The 21,581-nt window shown below is 47.6% G+C and overlaps 2 protein-coding genes and 2 pseudogenes across 2 annotated transcripts; 1 reads left to right on the top strand and 3 right to left on the bottom strand.

Moving 5' to 3' along the window:
* Nucleotides 1–2,357: 2,357 nt before the first annotated feature.
* On the bottom strand, nucleotides 2,358–5,511 carry LOC136478443 (uncharacterized; annotated as a pseudogene).
* Nucleotides 5,512–7,380: 1,869 nt separating this feature from the next.
* LOC136478454 (uncharacterized) lies at nucleotides 7,381–12,417 on the bottom strand (annotated as a pseudogene).
* Nucleotides 12,418–12,764: 347 nt separating this feature from the next.
* On the top strand, nucleotides 12,765–13,709 carry LOC136478449 (transcription factor MYB44-like). The gene has a single exon (XM_066476906.1). It carries the CDS (start codon nucleotides 12,897–12,899, stop codon nucleotides 13,524–13,526), a length of 630 nt encoding a protein of 209 aa, XP_066333003.1. The 5' UTR covers nucleotides 12,765–12,896; the 3' UTR covers nucleotides 13,527–13,709.
* Nucleotides 13,710–13,817: 108 nt separating this feature from the next.
* Nucleotides 13,818–18,643, bottom strand: LOC136478441 (sucrose transport protein SUT4). The gene is made up of 14 exons (XM_066476899.1): nucleotides 18,100–18,643; nucleotides 17,333–17,398; nucleotides 17,134–17,232; nucleotides 16,985–17,049; nucleotides 16,821–16,905; nucleotides 16,672–16,705; nucleotides 16,484–16,583; nucleotides 15,722–15,797; nucleotides 15,235–15,585; nucleotides 14,986–15,129; nucleotides 14,657–14,890; nucleotides 14,510–14,573; nucleotides 14,381–14,424; nucleotides 13,818–14,291 (listed from the first exon to the last, which is right to left on the bottom strand). Exons 1-14 carry the CDS (start codon nucleotides 18,379–18,381, stop codon nucleotides 14,121–14,123), a joined length of 1,815 nt encoding a protein of 604 aa, XP_066332996.1. The 5' UTR covers nucleotides 18,382–18,643; the 3' UTR covers nucleotides 13,818–14,120.
* Nucleotides 18,644–21,581: the final 2,938 nt, after the last annotated feature.

Genomic DNA, 21,581 nt, shown 5'->3' with positions numbered 1-21,581 from the left:
GACGAGCGCCCGCATCCGAACGTTGATGTCATTACTCTGTTTCCCACGCCTACACCCTGGTACGCTCATGTGGGGCCCGCACCACCTAGACCGCGCGCGCCGCTCGCCCGACCAACAACACGCGAAGACCACTTGAGCTCGACGCTCGTGCCTTGTACGCTTTCCACGCGCTTGTAGGCGGGGACCGCCCGTGTCTCGTACGCTTTCCAACAGCAGGCAACTGCGGCGGGTGGTCCCAGTGCAACATGTGCGACACCATATCTACTTTTGCAACATCTAGAAAAAATACTTGCAACATACGTCTAAAAATAGTTGAAACACTTACCACGTACGTCTGAAACACTAGCAAAACACCTGAAAAACACTTGAAAACCATTACAAACGCACGCAACATCCAGATCTAGTTTTGCAACATCCAGATAAAAACACTTGCAACATACATCCATACGCTTGCAACATCTAGATATACTTCTGCAATATCCAGATGAAACACTTAAAACATACGTTTGAAACAACTAAAACACTTGAAACATATATTCGCAACATACGTATATAGCCATTACAACCTACGCAACATCCAGATAAAAACACTTGAAAACAACTTCTGAACACACTTGAAACATGGCGTCGCCGGTAGCCATAGCCTACCTGGTGGGGAATTGCGGTAGCCAACAAGCGGCACTCAGGTGCAATGGAGAGGGAGGATGGCGGCAGACAAACGGCTGGGCGCTTTGAAGAACGCGGTGCCGGAGCCGTCGCCGTGGACCACGCCGCGTCGGCTCGAAGAACTCGGGGACGAGTGGTGAGTGATGCTGGAGAGACAGGAAGGTAGGCGGGAGCGCTCGGGCGCGGTGCAGCACGTCGCTGTGTTGCGGGCGCGGCAGCGCGGGCGCGGTGGAGCATGCCGCAGCGATGTGGGCGCGAAGAGTGGGTTCGAGAATGGATGCAGACACAACGGTGATTCAAGAGGAAGGTGAGAGTGGAGATTTTTTTTATCTTGAGCAACACGAGACGGATGCGTCCGTGCAGATGACAGTGTTGCCTGTTGGGCCGTTAGGGTGGGTGTCGAGGTCCGCCAACGCGTGTCCGGTCGAAACGGACGTTCTACCCAGAGCTAGCATTTCCGTTTCTTATTTGCAACTCCTCTACACATGAGTGTCGATTTTTTAGGATGACCCCTTTGCGGTATTTTGTTTTAAACTAGATTTATCTTTGACACTGATATGTAATGGTATTATGTTTTCATTGAAAGCGGTCACAAAAAGAAACACGTAGAGAGGAGGGTGGAATACGTGGACCTAGCGCCGATGACGCAGCCAAGGGCAATAACAAAACTACGAGAGATAAGGGTCAACACGTGCACGATCGAACACGTGGTTATAATTGAACTTAGGTTCATGTGGTCGAGTGTGATAGTTCATATCGTCTCCTATGATTAACAACATAAACAAATTCCATTTTTTTTGTGTTTGTGAAGTGAAGCCATGTCTGTTTGGCAAGACTTCTTGATAGTTTAAGCCATGGATTTTTTAGCTTCTTAGATGATGCCTGCCACACACTGACTCAAGAAAATGGTTACGCGAGATAAGCTCTAGAGAGCAAAAGCTGCCTTTTGAACTACAAGAGTGAAGCCACCTAAGAGCATACCCAACGGCCAACGCGACAGGTTGGCTGGTAGTCTCGTCATGCCAGGTAGGCTTGGATGCCATATAGAAGTAAAAAAAAAAACATGGAGATAGTAGCCTTGCATTGCAGGTTGTCAACAAGTGCCTCACCTGACTTTGTGCAGAAGCACTCACCGGAACAATGCATTGTGAGAGATGAACACCTTCAAGATAGATGTGTTTTCTCTTATCTAGAGGCGTCCACCCCTCGCACGTGAAGGCTTACGGTTGGAGGCTTGGAGCTAGCAGCTGCTTGCATGTTGAGGTCGAGAAAGGCAGAACAAGTAATAGGACTGGTGCGAAGAAAAATAGGTATGTGGCTTGGAATACAATGACATTGGTGTCAATCCCTCGGATCCTATATGGAAGATATAACTTTTTGTTGGGACACAGTTCATTTTTTGCGCCTGTGTTGTTGGTGCTCTAAAAAGTTATTTCTTTGGCTTCCCTAACTTCTTTGGTGAAGCTGGTTAGGAGGGGTCTTAAACTGGAGAAAGGAAAACAAAATAAATAAATAAATAAAAGGAGGTGTGGCTCCACTACCAACAGGAAAGTAGGGGAGAAAGGACTTGATAGTATGATTGGTGTGTGATCCTGTGTTGATGTAGGGTACTGAGAGCTCCCGTAGTTGTAGTGCATATTTTACTTAATACGTTTGACATGCAATTCTTCCGTGTGTTCTCATAAAAAGGATAAAAGAAATTGACACAAGAACCTGTCTGAGTGTGTTTGACTGTTTGTGCTTTTGTCCGAGACTGACGGAAAGATACTTGTCCCTTTTTTTTCACCAACAGACAGGAGTTGAAGTGTATATGAAAGGAAGGAAAATACATGGCATTGGCATCTGTATGCTCATATATGATGTCTCCTGCTCCTGCTATCTGATCGCAGAGCGATGAGCTGTGAAGAAGTTAAGTCAGGATGGTGTGCTCCCACTTGCTTCAGCCAAGAGGATGCCGCCAAGTAGAGGTCAGAATGGGAGGATGAGACTGATAACCTAGCACCACCAGCAGCAGCAGCATTTGGTGATCCACCACCACTGCCACTACCACTACCAGCAGCTGCAGGCATGTGATGCGGCTCCGTCCAGAGCCGCTTCCCTGCTTCCATTCTGTAGGTCGCCAGTCCGAATGGGGAAAGCGCCACGGTCCTGTCGCCACCGCATCTCACTATGATCTCATCTGCAATGCAACCAACCCATTCATTTCAGTTCAGTTTAATTTGTCCGTGCCAGGAATCACCATCGCCGCAAACACACGTTATGCAGCAATCTTGTTACATGCATATGTAGTATGGCCAACCCATTAAGATCATATGCACGCATGCACTACAATACTGAAGTAATTACAGGCCTGTTTGTCTTTCGGGGAGGTGGAAACAACTTCGTTAGAGTAGGCTCTTTCTCCACAATGCAAGAAGACAGGTTGGATTGCAGCAACTACATGCTGAAGCATATATAATGCACGAAACTAAGTCAAAAGTTTGCATGCAACGAACAAGAGATGTACTGTGAATGGAATTCCTTTCGATCATGCATAGAACAGAAGGGTACCTTGAAACACCGTTGAAATAGAATGATAGGTAAGGAAACATGCAGAAATTCCCTTCAGGTTCCCATGATAAGGGATATGGTAAATAGGATACCTGATGAATGAAGGATAAGACAGAGCAAAAGTGAACATATATATCTCGGAAAGGCAGAATCACAATGGACAGCGCTAGAAAAAGAATGAATCATTAAAGGCATCTATAGCTTTAATTATTATAGCTTCTTCATGTTGCTGGAATCTCATTCTCTATAGTGTCAAAAAGGTAACAGTAGATATTGTTCTGCCATATATAATCCAAGACAAATTGCAATAGATGGATGAAATTTGGTACAAAAAATGAAGTACCATGCTACCGATAGCCAGCTTGAAGGTGACAATTCTGCGCTGTTCAGCGATGTCAAGCACGGATAGTCTTGTGCCAGCTCTGCCACCTGATCGTAAGTAACACACTACTTCAAATTTACTGCTGCATTGCTTTAGTCTTTCAACTTGAGAGATCATTAGACTGTTCAGCAACCATATAGCATACATATGTTAGGACTAGTGGTACCTTGTCTGCAAGAGGAATTCTCTCATAGGGTGGGTCGCATTCACTGTACTGGAAATTCAGGTATCCACCTTGCTTTGAACGAACAGTAAGATCATCCAAGTCTTCATGGCTCGAATCATACGATGACGCGGCATCCCAAGACCTGGAGTCCTTGTCGCCGACGCTATTATCGTCGCTCCAAGAATCAGTCTCACTTTCCATGCTCCTGCTGTGTGGTGTGGGTTTTCATCAATTCCAATCGGCATGCACGGGAAATTGTTGGTCAGTTCCCAGAGAACGAAAGAGCTAGACTAGAATGTTGCCTGAAATGCAACTCATGAGAGCTAGCTAAGCAAGTCAGGCATCAATTCAGATAATAAGTAGGGCGAACCTGGGGACACCAGCAAGAGCCTTGGCGGTGTATATCTGAATAGCTGATAGGTAGGGAACGAAATGCTGGGTGATGGACTTGCCCGTCGTCTGAAGATGGACAGGAACAGCGAGGCCGTACGCGCTGCTCTCTGAATAATGCTCCCACAGATACTCCAGGGTGAAGTAGTCGACCGAGTGTTTCTTCTCCAGCTGCCAGACAGTGTCTGGCCCTCGGAAACAGTCCTTGTATATAAAAAGGAGAAGAAAAACAGTAGAATTATTGTTGGCATTGACGAGAACAGAGCCTGATGGTGTTGGTAACAGCAAAGTTTTATTTTTTTTTATTTTTTATTTTTTTGCTCACAGGTGCAAAGCGGCATAGTGAGCAATCACTAGAAAAGCATCATACAGATATTATCAGTAAGTGCAAAAATGGACATATCTATTAGGAATGATCAGACTAGAACACTTGATTGTGGAGAATGCAAACGTGCACAAGATTGGTAGGAGTGGATATCAGAGGTGTCGTCTCACCATGGGCGCCGATCGCCACGGCAACCTTGGAGTGGCGGCCTCCAGGAAGACCTCAAGATTGCTGCTCCTGCTCACCATCCTCCCTCCCTCAGTCAGTCTTTCAAGTCCAACACAACACAACACAGGAATGCGATGACTGACGCCTGTGTATTTATGCTTTGCTTAGGTGATAGGAAAGAAGAAGAAGAAGATGATGAAGCGAGAACCTCATCCACGGCGTTGAATAATAATAATAATAATGCCAGCCATAGCATGCAGCACAGGTAGGCGTGCCAGTCGTAGGCTAGCACATTCAGAGGCAGAGCCTGCTGCTGGTCAAGTCAAAAGCCGGGTGGATAGCATAGCATGCAGTAGCACAATGGAGATGGAGATGGTTTCACAGCACAGCACAGCACAGGACTTGATCAATGTGCTGCACTGCGCGCCTGCACGGATTAATGAAATGAGTCGCCTTCCCTCCCTCAATTTGCTGCACGCCTGCACCCAGTGACAGTGATGCTATGGCCTTGGCTGGCAGAGCGTTGAGGTTCAGAAATGGCTGGCGGCTGGCTGGGTTCCTCTGGGTTCGTGGTGCTATTGCAGTTGCAGGGCCAGGGATGGTGGAATGGAACATGAGATGAGAGGAACAAAACAGGCGACTTTATTACTTGTGGCGCAGGCCCTGCCGTTGGAATGGAATTGGGTTGGGAGTGGGACAGCCACAGCCTGCAAGAGAAGACTAGTGTAGTGGCTGGCTCCAAAATTGTAAGATTTGGGAGAAGTGGTGGAGACCCAAAATGGCCTAGGCTCCACCCAAAAGGGCAGCAAGACAAAAAAAAAAAGAGGAGGAAAACGATTTTATTTATTATACTAGTCAAAATAAGGACAAGATAGGGAAAGAAAGCGCGCCATGGTATGGGATGGGAGTGAGACCTACACCAAGCTAACCTTTTTTTAAAAAAACTCACCAAGCTAACCTTGAGGCCGAGGGAGGCGAAGAGCAGGGCGCTGCTGCAGCCGGCAGCCGCACACAAGAAGAACTCAACGAGTGGATGAGGAAGGAAGACGGAGGCCGTCGCGACGCCACGTGTCCCACTCCCACCCTTCACCGCAACCGTCGTGCTCCTGCTCCAGCAGCTCCACTCGGTGGCCGCCCGCAGTTTCAGTTGCCATCAAGCTGCAGCAGTACCAGTACTGTACTGCAGCAAGTCATTCATATACTACTAACGAATCTCAGCCGCACACAGGACTCAATAGTTTATAGTACTAGCGATACAAAATGAGATCAAGTCAAACTATTTTAAGTTACTAAATCAGAACCGGGTGATTTAAACTAAACAAATACTCCTACTTACCACAAGGGAAGACTGGTCCAAGAAGGCTCTCAAGATCCTGAAAGAAGCAATATGGGCACTAGATGTATTTCCCTGGTACAATTTACCAACACAGAGTTCTAGCAAATTCCCAAATTTCTTTGCCAACACTAGCTCTTGGCTGAAGAAATGGGATCGTTTTGCATAGGGAGTATGATCGATCGATTCACCGCGAAGAAACGCATGCCATGCCATGCCATGACGCCATGACATGACACACAAATAGGCTAGTGGTGGCAGTGCCATGACTATTCAACCGAAGTTAACTGCTCAACAGAAAATGAAAGTGCGTGCAGCATGCATCACTCGGGATCTACTAGTCTAGAACTAGTAGAACTGAGATGAGAGTGGATAAATGCATGGCAACACGTCAAAGAAACAGCATGTGGAACTGCCTGTAGAATAGAAGAAGAAAGAATCCATGGAAAGAATCCGGCGGAAGTAGCTAGTGATGCGAGTCCCGTTCCCAATGCGCCAAAAATCATGCCCAATCAGCTCGATCCCAATTCCCCCCATCAAGGTGGATAAGAGAACATCTGTCATTAATACCTGCTCGAAAATCGCCAAGCTAGCTAGCGATCACCGTTCACCGATGGGGTTCGGTTTCGTTTTCCGAGTAGCGGAGCACTGGAGTAGGGGATGGGTGGGGACGGAGAGGCTGAGCCACGCGTCAGGCGGCGGGCAGCCGGCGGTTGCTTAGGTGCCGCCGGCCGAATGGCAAGAAGGTTGGAAAGGCATCAGCTGAATGATGCGGTGATCGCAGCAGCGGTGAGCACCAAAGCTTCATTGTTCAGACTTGGAAGGAACAAGGAAAGCCCAGCAAACCTTGCGGCCCGTCCGAAACCGAAGGGCTCAAACCCGTTACTGCTTTTCCTCCGTCCATCCTGGCCGCCGGCCTGTATTCCAAGAAGGATTTCTCCTCAAGAGTATGAGGGTGCAGGACTGCAGGTGCTCCTCGAAACAAGCCAAAAAAAAAAGGCAACAGAAAATAGATCAATACGATTTGACATATCATCCAAGTAAAATTTGAAGTGCAGCAAGTGTTTGTGCTAGGCGATTAAAAAAAAAGTTGAAAAGGCTCTTGAATAATTGCGAGTTTGTCCTCACACGCTGGGAGCGCAGATCGTTTCTGCTGATAAGCCGGCTGATGCCGTTTTGTTGTGAGAGAAAAAAAACTGTATCATGGCTGATAAGTTCAAGCGAACAGGGAGGTGTCACATGGTTCTTCAGAATCCATAGTAGTCAACTTGGTTTTGGTTCACTACTTCACTCTGAATTTGGGTAATCTGGAACCTAAGCTGCAACTCGACTCTGCCCTCTTCAGGGCACATTTTGGTAGCCCTCGTCATGGACCCTCTCAAGGACAAGGAGGATATCCATGGCTCATGTGCTTCCAGGCAACCTGTGGTTAGTTACATTGTTTTTGCTCCGACTTGGATAAGCATGGAGACATTAATACATGTTAGTCAATACAGTACAGTACACAGGCTGCTCTGCCCTCCCTAGAACTTGAATTCCTTCTTTTTCGACTTCCCATCTTTCTCCTGCTGCTTCCTCTTCCTCTTGCTTGCGTTCTGCACACCAAACGCGCCACTGTTGGTTGTGTTCTCTTGTTTAGGAGAGACCAAGCCAAAAGAATAAAACAAAACGTGCGTACCTCTGCCACCATGTCGCCGAAGTCTTCCTTCTGATTCCGCAGCTTCTCCTCCTCTCGTGCTTCTTCATACCTGTTTCATGGTTGGCAGATTATTAGCAATTTAGCTCGGCTCGGCAGCAGCTGTCATCTTGCCAAACGCCCGATAAAGTACATCTAGCTTACTTGGCCGCCAATACATCATCCATAACCTCCAATTCCTCAGGCTGTATGGTGACATCCACCTTATCAGACTTCTGGTTCTTGAGAAGATCAACCTGCACAACAGAACCAAAACAAGGCCTCAGCGAGCCACTCAGCCAGGCATACAAACAAGCTGCTACTTGCAAACATAGTGGCACAAGGGACTTCAGAGCTCACCCGTTTGGGAGCGGCTTTGTCCTGTGCTCCAAGCACATACCTGTAATATAAAAATGAGATCTCTGTTAGGTTTGGCAATGACAAAACAACAGAAAATACTAGTTCGTGACTGCATCTCTCAGTGTTACTGTGTCACATACGTGTGGCTTGATCCGTAGAGTGTCCCAGGGGCGATTCTTTCCTCTTTCTGCTCGAGAACCTTCAGATAAGAAAAATAAGTAGCACTAATGTCAGTTGTGAAGTGCAACAAAACTACCAAAGAAACAGATTAACCTCAAACACTACAATAATCGCAGGCATGTCCTCACTTGGTATAGCTGCTTCTCTGTTTGCCTTTCAGGCTCTTTCCTCTGCAGCTTCCGAAGATCGATAACATCAGGTGTTTCCACGCCAGTGGGAGTGCTATTGGAAATGAAGCGTCAAAACCTAGCTCCTCTCTCTACAGAAAATTAATTGAATAAATCAAACAAAGGAATATGGTCACCTTGATATGGTGTCAACAGATTGAATTCCATCTTCCATATCTTCATCTTCCATTTGTTCTTCCTCCTCCTCTTCCTCCTCTTCTTCCTCCTCTTCCTCCTCTAGGTCTCCCCAGTACTTGCTGCGGTCAACAGGCTCCTCCTGAAATGCAATACAGCACTCAGCAAATTCAACCAGGGTAGAGTACACAAATACTACACATGGATCAAAAAATAAATGTTCCGAGTAGACATACATCATAATTAGGTTGATCCTGTTGTAGGACCCCGAAAACATCTCCATATAAGGGACGTCCATGCTGTCAATATTAGGTTACATGAGAACTTTGTAAATCCAATAAGGATAAAGTTTCACTAGATCAGATCCCAGAGGGAGAAATTTGAAAATTAGCATACCTCATCAACAGGAGGTTTTCCCATTCCCCAGGTCGATATCCAAAACTTGCACCAGCAGGAATTGGAGCATTCAGACCAAGAATCTTCAGCTGAGGATAGGAGGGTGGGGGACCATAACGCTGCAAAATTTATATGATGTCAATAGGTTAACACTGATGGGGTTTATCAAGCAGAAGACTGGCTGCATAGGAATTACTATTACCTGCATGTTTATAAGCCATGGAGGCGGCGCACCATCAGGCATACCAAGAGTTTCTTTTAGTTCTCGGGATAAAATACCTGGCTTCATTTCCCTAAGCTTGACCTGTCATGCACATAAATATTAGCATTATGCTCAGTGAGTCATATGAGAAAAGCATCTGTACGTCATGAACAATTACAGTCATTTTTAAATATATCTCAACAGCTAGCTGAATGAAGAAGTACCTTGAACTCCTTTCCTTCATAATAGAGTTTACCATGGCTAGTCAATTTAGGCTATGTTTGATACTTGAAGAAAGCGTCATGCAAAACCTGCACACAACAAATCGTGTCATGAGTTAATAGGTTGAAACCATGTCTGAAAAAATGGGACAATTACACCCTACCATATTGTTACGCTTCAATATCACTGTTAGTAACCTAAATGTAGAAACAACATGCCAAAGTACTCCAAACAAAAGATTTTAGGCATGTGAGAAAAAAAAACAACGTAAGAGACAAATATAACCAATTATATAAGGTACACTACAGATGAACACTATCATAATCAGTACCCTATATGTATAAACAACAACCCACAATAAGTGCATTATTGAAGATGCATAGATATTAAGTTTGCAAGACAATCAAGTCAATAAAACACCTTCTGTTAGAATACACTCTCTCATAGAGAAGCAGGGGAAGGCAATTGTACAAGCATAGTGATAGGGAAAAACTTAAAACAGATGAGGCCTTCTAGGATAAATTAAAATGCTTTAAATAGGATTCGACAGGAACAAATTGACCTGATAATCTATATCCATCTTTCCCATTTTTGGCTGCATACGCTCACGCTGCTTCTGCTTTAGCTTTTTGCTGTCCTCCTTCTCGATATATGACTGAAACAGTATTTAATGGTCTACTTATATTTGTAAATTCAAATAAAGTTTCGACCAATCCACAATTCCTAGGCTCCATGTGTCCCAAGCAAGTACTAGTAGCCTAGATATTAATGTACCTGTCTTATTTTTTCTATTCCAGTAGCTGCAATGAAGTCAGGGAGTTGGAAAGGTTGTTTCTCAATACCTCTCTTCCCCTGGAAAAAAACAATGATGGCGTAAAATCTGAAATGTGAAAGGTAAACTCAGAAAAAATAAATGTTACAGCACTGCTCAAGTTAACATAGAATTCGAGGTGTGTGACTTCAGCAAGGCTAATGCACACAGGTTACAATGGAATGTCAAAAGACCATAGATCCTAGGGAAACCATAATCTCACCGATGCCTCACTTAAGTTAACTAGATTAAAAACCCTAAATCCATCCATACTACAGAAACCACTCAAGTACTGTATCACCAAGCTCTTGCTCCAAGGTTGTTACAGCATCCCTGCAAGAATTTACATATCTGTATAAGAGGGATGAAACCTTATTGATATTATGTTCCCTCAACCCTTCGACTCCCAATCCTTATGAGAAGCATGCCGTATTTATTAGATACTAGTTAATTGATATATTCTCGGCTTTTCCAAGTCAATAATAAAGCAGAAATATAAGCACAATTTGCAACTACTTCTACTTGAGTAATAAATGTACTGCTTTAGTTGGAAAAAATACTTTTGAAGGAGCTTGGAAGCACAGCTATTAAATTAATTGAGCAAAACAACATGGTCCATATTCATGGCAGATAAATGACAAACCTGCAGAAATTTCCTCTTTTGACACCAGTGCCTTGGGACAGGTACTGTGTTCCTGTAGGACTTCAGATAGACAAGTAACTTGGGATCTGATGCAGTAGCATCCCATACAACGCAAGCACAGTTGTATCAAACGAAGACCATCTAAGCAGCCTTACAGTAATAAATGGCATTAAGAGTTAAATACATGCACAAAACACAGAAATAGTTTAACAGGTTCTTTAGTTAAACTTACTCCCTTGAGTAATACTAAAACCAACTTTCATGTTTGTTTTAACAGTATTGCAATCATGGTCTGCAAATGTGTTTTTGTAAAGAGTGGGGGGAAAAAAGCTACCCACTTCTCTAGCTATCTACCCAAATCATAACAATGCTAGAATCTAGATGAGTAACTATTACATAGGTAAAACAGAAAGGTTCAATAATGTCCTACACAACCATAATGAGCAATAATAATAGGGGCAAAGAATGCTACTACTGCACATCTAATGATAACAGTAAGTTGATAAATCAAATGCCTGAAATCTAAAACAATTTGTCATAAGCAGTTCTACTTGAGCTATATCATCTAAGGGCGTACATCGTTAGACACATCTCTGGATTCACTTTGGTTCCAAGTGCATGATGCTACCATCAGCAGTTTTTGGCAATGCAATGCTAGGTGGATAAATACAGTAGGAAGCAAAATCAACCAAGGTTAGACATTAAACTTTCCAGAGCAATTATAATAAGTATATAATATAATAGGAGGCATGCTACCTCAACCACATCTGGCCTGGCACATATATGTTTCAGTTTTGCAATCTTCATCCTCCGTTGCAACTGGAAAAACACAAAAAGAGACGCAATTTTAAGGTAGGTAATGAGCACACAACGTAATCCCTGATTCGGTGTAACAATAAACAGTCAGAGACGGAAGAACAAACTTTCTTCTGCTTATTGGATACACCCCCTTCCTTCTTTTGCTGGGCCTCCTGTACGTCATCGTCTGAGTCAGATCTATCCCCCTTCTTCGCCGCATCAGTGCCAGCCTCATCCTTCTCACCATCCTACCAGCAAGATAGGAACCCAACAGTCAAATTACAGAAACAGCATCAAGAGCACTAACTACACTGCGACGTCACTGTCTCCGGGTCCTTTGTTCAAGTTGGTAAAAATGGCAGCGGGGGCGTCTTTGAAGGTGAACTTGTCGAAGATTTCCTTAAAGTTGGCGAGGAGAGCGTCGTCAAGCTCGGCCTTCTCCGGCACGTACTCCACCTCAACCTCAACCTGCGGCGAAGCCAAACACCACGTGGTTCCGAGAGGTCAGGCCAAAACCATTTCCAACCTAAACCGTCACGAGACCGATAATTTCCTCCGCATCTGCGGTTTCGGATCGGCGTTCTCCTTGGCGCCGTCAGTCCCCGCCTCCTCGTCAGCCTCCGCGTACGCCGCCTTGTTCTTCTTCTGCCTGCGGCGGCGGCGGCGGCGGCGGCGCTCACTCTCGCGGGACTTCTTCCGGTCCTGGATGGCGAAGTCGGCAGACCCGTTGTGGAGGTCAGAGGTAGGGTTCGATGCCGGATCAACCTCGGCGGCGGCCATGGCGATCGGCGCCGGTGGTAGGATTAGGAACGAGGAGGATTCCGGTACCGTTGCGGCCGGTACGAGGAATGCCCTGTCAAAGGCCTTCTCCTCCACTCCCAGGCTGGGCCGTTTGGGCTTTTTTCTGGCCCAATAGATAGGCCCATGCCATGTCGGACTCGGCGACTGGCCAACTGAAAGTTCCGACGGCTTTCCTTCCATTCGATTTTCGGACTCGAGCTCGGATTACGATTCGCCAATGAGCGCCGAGCGAGGATGATTAGCGCAAAATCCTAATTCCTCGATGCTTAATTCGAGTCGGACCAAGATAAGAATCCGACTAAGCATGTTTAGTGTGGTCATCAATCAAGAATGCTACTCCTAATAAGAGATATATAAATATACATAATATCCCCTTCCCCGCAGCGGGCAAACACGCAAATCCCATCCCACCATCGATCAATCGATCGGTCCACTCAAAGCCAGGATCTTGGAGAAGTGCGAGCGATTTCGTTCGTGCGGATCCGGCGACGTATATACGGCGGTCGTCCTCTCGTCACTCGTGGAGATGGAGGGATCCGCGTGCTCCGCCGCGCCGCCAGCCGCCGGCGCGCGGGGGGCGACGGGCATCGTGGTCCGCCTGAGGCTGCCGCGCGCGTGGACGCCGGAGGAGGACGCGCGCCTGCGGCGGCTGGCCAAGGAGAACGGCTTCGGGCACTGGCACCGCGTGGCGCGCGGGATGCCGTCGCCCGGGCGGTCCGCCAGGTCCTGCCGCGACCGCTGGCGCCACCACCTCGCCCGCGACGTCTACCACCGCCCCTTCACCGCGCGCGACGACGAGGAGCTGCGACGCCTGGTGGCGCGCCTCGGCGGCGGCCGCTGGAAGGACGTCGGCCGCGCGGTGTACGGGCGCACGTCGCGCGTCATGAAGCAGCGATGGAGGGAGATCCGCGAGACGCCGCCGGCCAAGAAAAGCGGCGGCGCGCCGCCCGCGCTGGCGCTGCCATCCGACGACGACGGTGATCAAGACCTGGAGGAGATCGCCGAGGCGACGGCGACGGTGCAGCAGGGGCCCGGCTGCTACTACGAGGCTGACGACATTCTGGCTTCGAGCTTCGCTTCGTGCAACCTTGCCATGGACGCCATGGATCCCAGGGCCGGAAGCCTTGCGTTAGGTTTTGCCTGCATGGCGGTTTGAGGGCATACACTACGCGCTGGCAAAGACAGCCAAACTAGCCTTTCTTTTTCCGTCAGTCAAGCTAGTGCAACTCTTGGTTCATGTCCTTGTCTCAAAACTATGCAGGCATGTAATTTTTTATTTTTATTCTTTGCGAGGAGGCCAGTAATGTGTTACTATTGTGATATAGTATACAGTTCAACTCTATGTACATACAGAATCATCTGAATCTGATAAACACTTGTAAGCATGCAGCAGTGGTAGTAGTGCAAGGTACAAACAGATAAACATGCGGTAGCAGTTGCAGTAGTACAATGTACAAAAGAGGGCAGGTTAGGAACAAAACATGTTACACCACTTGTAAAATTTCTCCACCATACGGGCAGCTCTTACATACACTGTCAAAAAAACGAAGATACAGCTTTTACACCTTTGCATTGGCTTGTATGCACATGAACCTAACTAGCCTCTCTAACCTAATTTTCTACTTTCACTATCATTATTCTGTAGGGGTGCGAGGAAAAAGAATCATTTCTCTGTAAACGAATGGCAAAATGGGGCTAAGTGTTGGTGTGTATCTGGATGTTACATGGCAGACAGCTATGGGCATGAGCATCAGCCAAATCCATGGAAACCGGCAGATTGGTACGAGTTCGACAGCTTTGGTAGCTTGAGAACTGCGAGCACACCTGCTGCCAGGGAGAAGACCGAAGCCAAGGCGAATGCTGGGATGTTCCCTCCCCCATACAGAGCATCCCATGGACCTGCTCCGAGTGAGACTACTATCTGTAAATAAAATGGAAGCATTAGTGTATGGACATCTTTCACAGCTATGCATACAGCAGACGGTTCAAAACAAAATGGTAGCTGCTAACCTGTGGAACTACAATAGCAAGATTTAGGACTCCTGTGGCCAAACCTGGAGATGGGGCACAAACAATATCAGTCAGTGTGATTCACAAGGGCATAATAAATAACAGTGCTAATATATCTGCAACACGAACCTTGTCCACCTCCTGTACCGGCAGTCAGCTCAGCAGTCACAGAAAATGGAACGCTATAAGTGATCTGCAATGCTTAAGAGCAAAGCATAAGACAGCTTTCAACTTAATTCACAAAGAACAATGTGATGAGTCTGGTTCTATACTTACAGAGAGTGGTAATCCGAGAAGAGAGAAAACAATCAATGCTGCAGTCTTGACTGTTTTATTTGCCCCAATGATGTGATGGAGTTTGCTTGAGTACAGATCAGAAGAGATCCAACTTAGTATTGTTGTAGCCATCATGCAGATAAACACAGTGAAGTTGCTAATGGCCCAAACCAATCTTGCACCAATCATCCGGCATAGTGGATCAACAAGGAAGGAACCAACGCCAAGGACAACCTACACAAATGGAGTAAATATTACAGTTACAAACTTACGTTGAGATATACAAACACTAAAAACACTAGCAATACAAATTGATCGCGAGTTCTTACTGAATTCAATAGCAAACCAAATGCACCTTCTCGGACACCATTGTCATAAGCTTTCCTTTCACTCAGATCTCCATTTGGATCCCCATGGTAAACTTCACGCCCCATCCAGTCAGTGTCAAAAAGGAAAAAGGGAAACCATGACAACTGCAAAGCAAATAAAACAAGGGTAACATCATCAATCTAGAAGATAGAAAACAAACCATCAGCAAGTGGTTGGCACGCATGTATATATGTAATCTGATAGCATACCCATGTTAGGGCCATAACTACAAGCACTGAATGCATCCCAGGAGGTAGATGCCTCATGCTGGTCAAAATGTTAACCAAAACTGCTCCTGGTCCATCATTGAAGACTCCTCCATTGTCTGTGTTGGGATTCGCATTTGTAAATTCCTCAGTGTTGTTGTTAGCCGACACATTGTTTCCATCAACATGGCCATTAGGAAATCTTTCATTATTTGGTTCATTCGATGCATGGGCATCATCTCTAGAACCGTTCAGTAGAGGGGCAGAATCTGATAGTCCTTGTGCATCCTTTGGCTCTAGTGGGATCTCTTCAGCGAAGTACAGGGTAACAGACATACAAAACAAAAGAAATACCTGCAAAATTCAGCTTGCTAAGCTTTGACATACACAGTCCTAAAAAGGACCATAGAACATCTAAGAAGGATCCTTAGTGCATAAGAAGTACTAGCTTCAAATTCCAAGGGCAGTTACAGAATTTCTGAAAACTTACAACTGCAACTAAGAAAGCTGCTTTCAAATTACCACAAGCTTCACAGCAAGCTCTTGTCATTAGAAAAGGAAACCACCTGCACAAGAACAAGCAGGCAAGCTCAATTCTCATAAAGAAGTAGATTTTGTTGACTAGGGAGAATTTGGGAGAAATTATATGTGAACTTGGTGGACCAAGAAGCACCTAATAAGACGACCAAATGTCAAAAGATGGCATGAAGAGCTATACATGCCATCATTGTTTTTTCATAAGCTTATCTGACTATGCGAGGATTTTCATCATGAAAAGGAAAACTGGAAAGGTCAGAGAGCAAATTTACGGGATTGCTAGTTTCCTCTACTACTTTTACAGAATAAAAAAGGGCGTACCCAGTGCAGAGAGCTCCCGCTCTGTGCGGGGTCTGGGGAAGGGTTTCAGTGGCAAGCCTTACCCTCGTCTGTGCAATGCGAGGAGACCGCGACTCAAACCCGGGACCTTCCGGCCACAGGCGGTAAGACTCTACCGCTTGCACCAAGCCCGCCCTTCTACTACTTTTACAGAATAAACAGAGAAAAAATCAAAATGCCACACAAATTTTAGCCTATTACTTTTGGATGCAAATCGGTACATATCTTGTGGTTTGCTAACTGCGCAAGGTTACCATTTATATCAACTAGCACAAGTTAAATCAAATGTATAATAACTATCTTAAAGAGAACATCAACCGCCGAACCATAGTCATGTTTACGCAAGCACAAAAGAGAGCACATAAAAAAGGCATACTTGTGCCAGTCCCCGCTCGCACCAGCTGAAAAACCAAGAATATTTCCAACAGCCATCCATGAGCAGAATATTGCATTTGCAGAACTACACTGATCAGGACCTGCATAATAGAAAGGATCATTGAATAACTAAGACTTGATGGTGAATCCAGCATTAGTAAACTTTTTTAAATTTAAGGTAGTAACCACCTGAAAGATCAGCTAGAAGAGCACGAGCAGGACCCTAAACATATCAGAAAGGAACAAAAATGTTAGGAGAACGTCCATTAAAAGGTCTTTTAGTTTTACAATATAACTTCAGCACCAAAGTTGATAAAGACATGGTGCAGGCAGCTTACTTGCACTGTATTGTTTGCCAGGTCCAACATCCAGAATCCTAGAATGAAAACCATAGCAGCTCGAAATCTTGAACCTTTATATGTTCTGAATTAAAAAAACAGCATTTCAGTGACAAGAAGCTTGATGCAAATAAAAGCAAGCAAGGAACCATTATGATGATTACCTGCAGTGCTCGGTGGTATCCCCTAAGATGTAACCGAGGTCTGCAGAAAACCCGATTAAAGTTACCTATGTATGGAGTCTATCTATTAGAACATGCGGAATTGCGGAGAAAAGGAAATACAATGACCTAGGAAACTTCATCTAACTCACAGCAGCACATATCATTATGCATCCAGCCAAAATAAATGGTCGTCTTCTCCCATACTTTGAACGGCACTTATCACTCCAAACACCAACACAAGGTTGAACCTGGAAAGGCGACGCATCAGCACATAGCTCTAATCCTGACTATGAATCAAGTCAAGAAAGAAAAAGGAGGGGGGGCCTTATTCTCCCCGGGGTGACTTACCACAAAACCAGTTATAGGCCCACAGAGCCAAATAAATGATGCCATGGCATGGTCTATTCCTAGGGTCTGCACAAAATCGAGAAATGAGCAACAGGTGAATACATGGCAGAAATGAGTTGTGGGGGCATAAAAAACATAAATGCAGGTCGACCCAGGTGGTTGTTACAGTACATTTTAATCAGCATTCCAGCATTTATATGCGACATTACTACAAGTCTTAGACGGTTCAATCTAGCATAGCAATGTGGTATCGATATGAAAACCGAGTGGCAGTTTTGCCTGCTAGCCTGGAGTCTAGAGATGTTTTAGCGGCCGTAATTTGTTTGGTGTTAGCCAAGTTCCTAGCCAGATAGTGAGTCTTCCCTGTCTTGAGAGTTCAATCTACTGGCTGCAAGCGTTAGTATATCTGAATCTGAAAACAATTGGGTATGTGGAACATTTATACAGCAGGCAAGAGTAGGAATAAGCAGTAGGTGTGCGACTGTAATCGGTGCGCGGTGGAAACAGAAATGCAGTCACCCAAAAGAGAAAGCGGTGGGCAAGACGAGATCCACCGGCGCCGCTATCCTAAATGCGCAGAGCAAACAAGGCAGGTCGCGAGAAGGAGTGGGGGATCACAGCAGGGGACGGCCTCCACCAAACCCAAATGAGAGGCCAGGCCAGGCAGCGGAATCTAGCTAGGTAGTAGTACAGCAGCTAGCAAGAGCGTGAGCGAGGAGCGAAGCAGAGGGGCGGGCAGGTGGTGCGCCAATTTAGTAGCAGAATACCTGGATGTATGGCGTGAGGAGGGAGAGCTGCAGCGCCCATCCGAACTGGACGCCCGCGGCGACCATGCAGGCGAGCACGAGCTTGGTCCTGTCGGTGGCGCCGCGGCTCCGCGGCTGGTGCGGCCCGGACGGGTCCGCGTCCTTGGGCGTCGGCAGCGTCGGGCCCGCGTCCCCTCCGGGAGCGCCGCCGTTGAGGCTGACGAGCTCCATCTCGGCGTCGCGGAGGTGGCGGTAGGGCACTCGGATGGCCGTGGCCCCGCCGCCCCCGGCGCCGGCGTCCATGGCGGGCGCGCCGCAGATCTGGGGCCCGCGGCGTGTAGGGCGCGGTGAGATCTGGGGCTCAGGCAAAGCCGCGGCGGGCGGGTGGGCAGGAGTCGCTGCCGCGGCGATGGTCGGTCGGAGTCGGAGGGCAGGGCGGGCTGGAGTACGAGGAGGGTCTCCAGGCAGGGCAGATCACGGAGAGACGCCTGCCGTGCCGGTGAAGGGGAAGGAAGGAAGGAAGGAAAGGGAGGGGGGAGTAGAAAATGGGAGGGAAATTGCGCGGAGCGCGGCCTTTTTTTAGTTAGGTGAAAGTTGGGAATACGGTTACGTTAGCATTTTCGTTTTTATTTGGTAATTAGTGTTTAATTATAAATTAATTAGGTTTAAAACGTTCGTCTCGTGATTTTCAACCAAACTGTATAATTAGTTTTTTTTTCTATATTTAATGCTCTATACACGTATCGTAAGATTCGATGTGATGACTATTGTAACATTTTTTGGCAAAAAATTTTGGAACTAAGGCCTTGTTTAGATTGCAAATTTTTGCAATCTGAACATTGTAGCATGTTTCGTTTGTATTTGACAAACTTTGTCCGATCATGGACTACCTAGGCTCAAAAGATTCGTCTTGTGATTTACAACCAAACTGTATAATTAGTTATTTTTTTACCTACATTTAATAATCCATGCATGTATCCAAAAATTAATGTGACAGAGAGAGTGAAAAAACTTGGAATTTGGAGGTAATCTAACCAGGCCTAAACGTGGCAGTCTTCTGATGCGCCAGCCCTCCAGCAGCAGACGCGGCAAGCAAAAGACTCGCGCGCCGACGCCTGTCCGTCCACTACTCTACTCTGTATCCATCGCCTGGCGCACTGCCATTTGGGACTCGTCGACCCATTCAACCGTTTCTTCACTGCTCCCTTCCTCCCATGTGAAGTGCGTTGTGGTGTGTGAGGCCGCGATTGGCGCTCCCGGAGTCATCGCTGATGGATGCCGATTACACATACCCAAAAAAAAAAACAGAGAATACACCTGTTTATATTACAATAATAACTCGGTCAGACGCTGATTGCGATTGTGATTGTTGTTTGTTTGGTGAGCTTCTGTCCGTCAGTGTCATCTGTCATGGGACTAGGAATAATAAAGTATCTTTGGGTTCATTCACGTTGTGCTGTCACTCTGCTCTGCAGTTCAAATATTCAATTCAAGACTTCAAATTCAAGTTGTAGGTGTGGCGGGTTGTTAACGTAACCAGCTCGCTCGCCCCGTAAAACTGGGCTTCGTGCCTGTTGTGGACCAGCTGCAATTTTTTCGTGGCTCAAAGACTTTCAACCCTCCAAACCCGTTGGACAAGCGAAAAGACCCGCAACAACCCGCAAGACCCGCAACACCCTCATCTGTTCTCCCTTCCATCGCAAGCAACTGATGCAAACAACTAGTCTGAATCTGACTGTTGTCCGCAAGCAACTGACGCAAACAACTTGTCGGGTACCTTAGAATGGGGTACCCCGAGCGAACATCAAAGGGGTCGCTCAAGTCCCATCAAAAAACAAAGCTAGAAGGTAAGCCGTGAGCCCCTCACCCGCCACGTCCGAGCCCACCAGGCCCACAGCCTCGCCTCGAGCCCCGCGTAGGAGGTCTCGGCGTCCTGACGTGATCTCAGCCTCGCGCGAGGCTCTCCACGAAAGGCCTCGGCAGGGGGTGCATTCTACGTATCGCGCGAGGCTTCTCACGGAAGGCCTCGGCAAGGAGTTCGATCTCCGTCTCGCGCGAGGCTCCGCTCTCCGTCTCGCGCGAGGCCTCATTCTCCGTATCGCGCGAGGCCAGCTTATCCATGGTCCGTCGCCCCCGCCTCGGCCGGTCTTCCCGACAGCACGTCATGTCTCATTAATACTTCAACCACTCCCGCAATCTCAGCCGGACGATGGCTCGACGCCACAGAATGGCCGACGGGACCTGAGGTCGCATCAGCGCCATACCGACTGGGGCAGGGCACGGCGGGGATTACCGGCCACTGTGTTCTGACACTGTGCCCACGATCAGCGCCCACACTACACTGTGTCCCGCAATCCCCGCCTCGAAAACAACATCGCACGGACAACTTAGCCCGGGTCATCACCGCCTCCGAGCCGGCGCTCCAGATCAGCCGCCCATTCGGGGCCTCGGCACTGTGCACCAGGGGCTCGGCTATCTCGAGGTTTGTGCCCGCCGAGACCCCCCACTGCGGTGCAGCCTCGGCACTGACCAAGCCTCGGCCTCGCGCATAGTCCATCCACAGCGGCTTGCCCGTCCACCGCCGCACCCACTCCGAGGCAGTCCCGGGGCTCCCATGACGCACAGGGTCGGACGTGACCAGCACGTCGCCCCCGTGCTCTAAGGACGGACTACTCCGACGCCCACGCCGCCACAGGAACAGGCCACAGGGCTCGGACACACCGCCTCTGTTGGCACGACGTCGTATAGTCAGCACATGTACTGTCCTTGTCCTCCCTTCAACTATAAAAGGAGAGGACTTGGCCACTTAGAGGGGGGGACTCGAAGAGAAGAACACCTTGTAACACACACATACACATTCCAGCCGCCTGAGAGCAACGTCTCAAGCAGCCCAAACCACTCCTCGCCGAGACCTGGGACTAGCTCCCTCTCTCACCTAGCTTGTAACCCCCTACTACAAGCACTTCGGTGCAAGGAATACAAGATCGATCTCTCAGACTGGACGTAGGGCACCGATTGCCTGAACCAGTATAAACCTTGTGTCTCTTTGCATCACCATCCGGGATCGGGAACACGCAGAACAAATTCACTGGTTGGTTGAGGACCCCCCTGATCCGAAACACCAACAGTTGGTGCGCCAGGTAGGGGCCTCTACGTGTCAGTTTCATCATCCCAGCAAGTTCCGGATGGCAGACCCCGTACGACCATTGCGTCTCGGCACGGTGGTTTGGTTTGGGAGCCTAGAGTTCATGTGTCTAGGGCATGAGTACGACATGGTACTCCTCACTCCTCGAGCCCCACCAACCGACGATGAAGTCACGCACCGGCAGCCCAGGCGTAGGCGGCGCCCGGGCGGCCGCTCTCGCCGCGCTCGCCAGACACGACACGAGCAAGACCACCCCGACGCTACGTGAATCCTGGGCGACACGCCGCTCCCTGCCGATATCCTACGACCAGCTGTTGGCACGGGGTCCCTGGCTGGGAGCCTGTCTAGCCTGAGCTTG

Source organism: Miscanthus floridulus, chromosome 8 (genome assembly GCF_019320115.1).
Source record: "Miscanthus floridulus cultivar M001 chromosome 8, ASM1932011v1, whole genome shotgun sequence".
Lineage (NCBI taxonomy): Eukaryota > Viridiplantae > Streptophyta > Magnoliopsida > Poales > Poaceae > Miscanthus > Miscanthus floridulus.
Note: the sequence above shows the minus strand (reverse complement) of the source record. Positions and strands in the feature narration are given on the sequence as shown.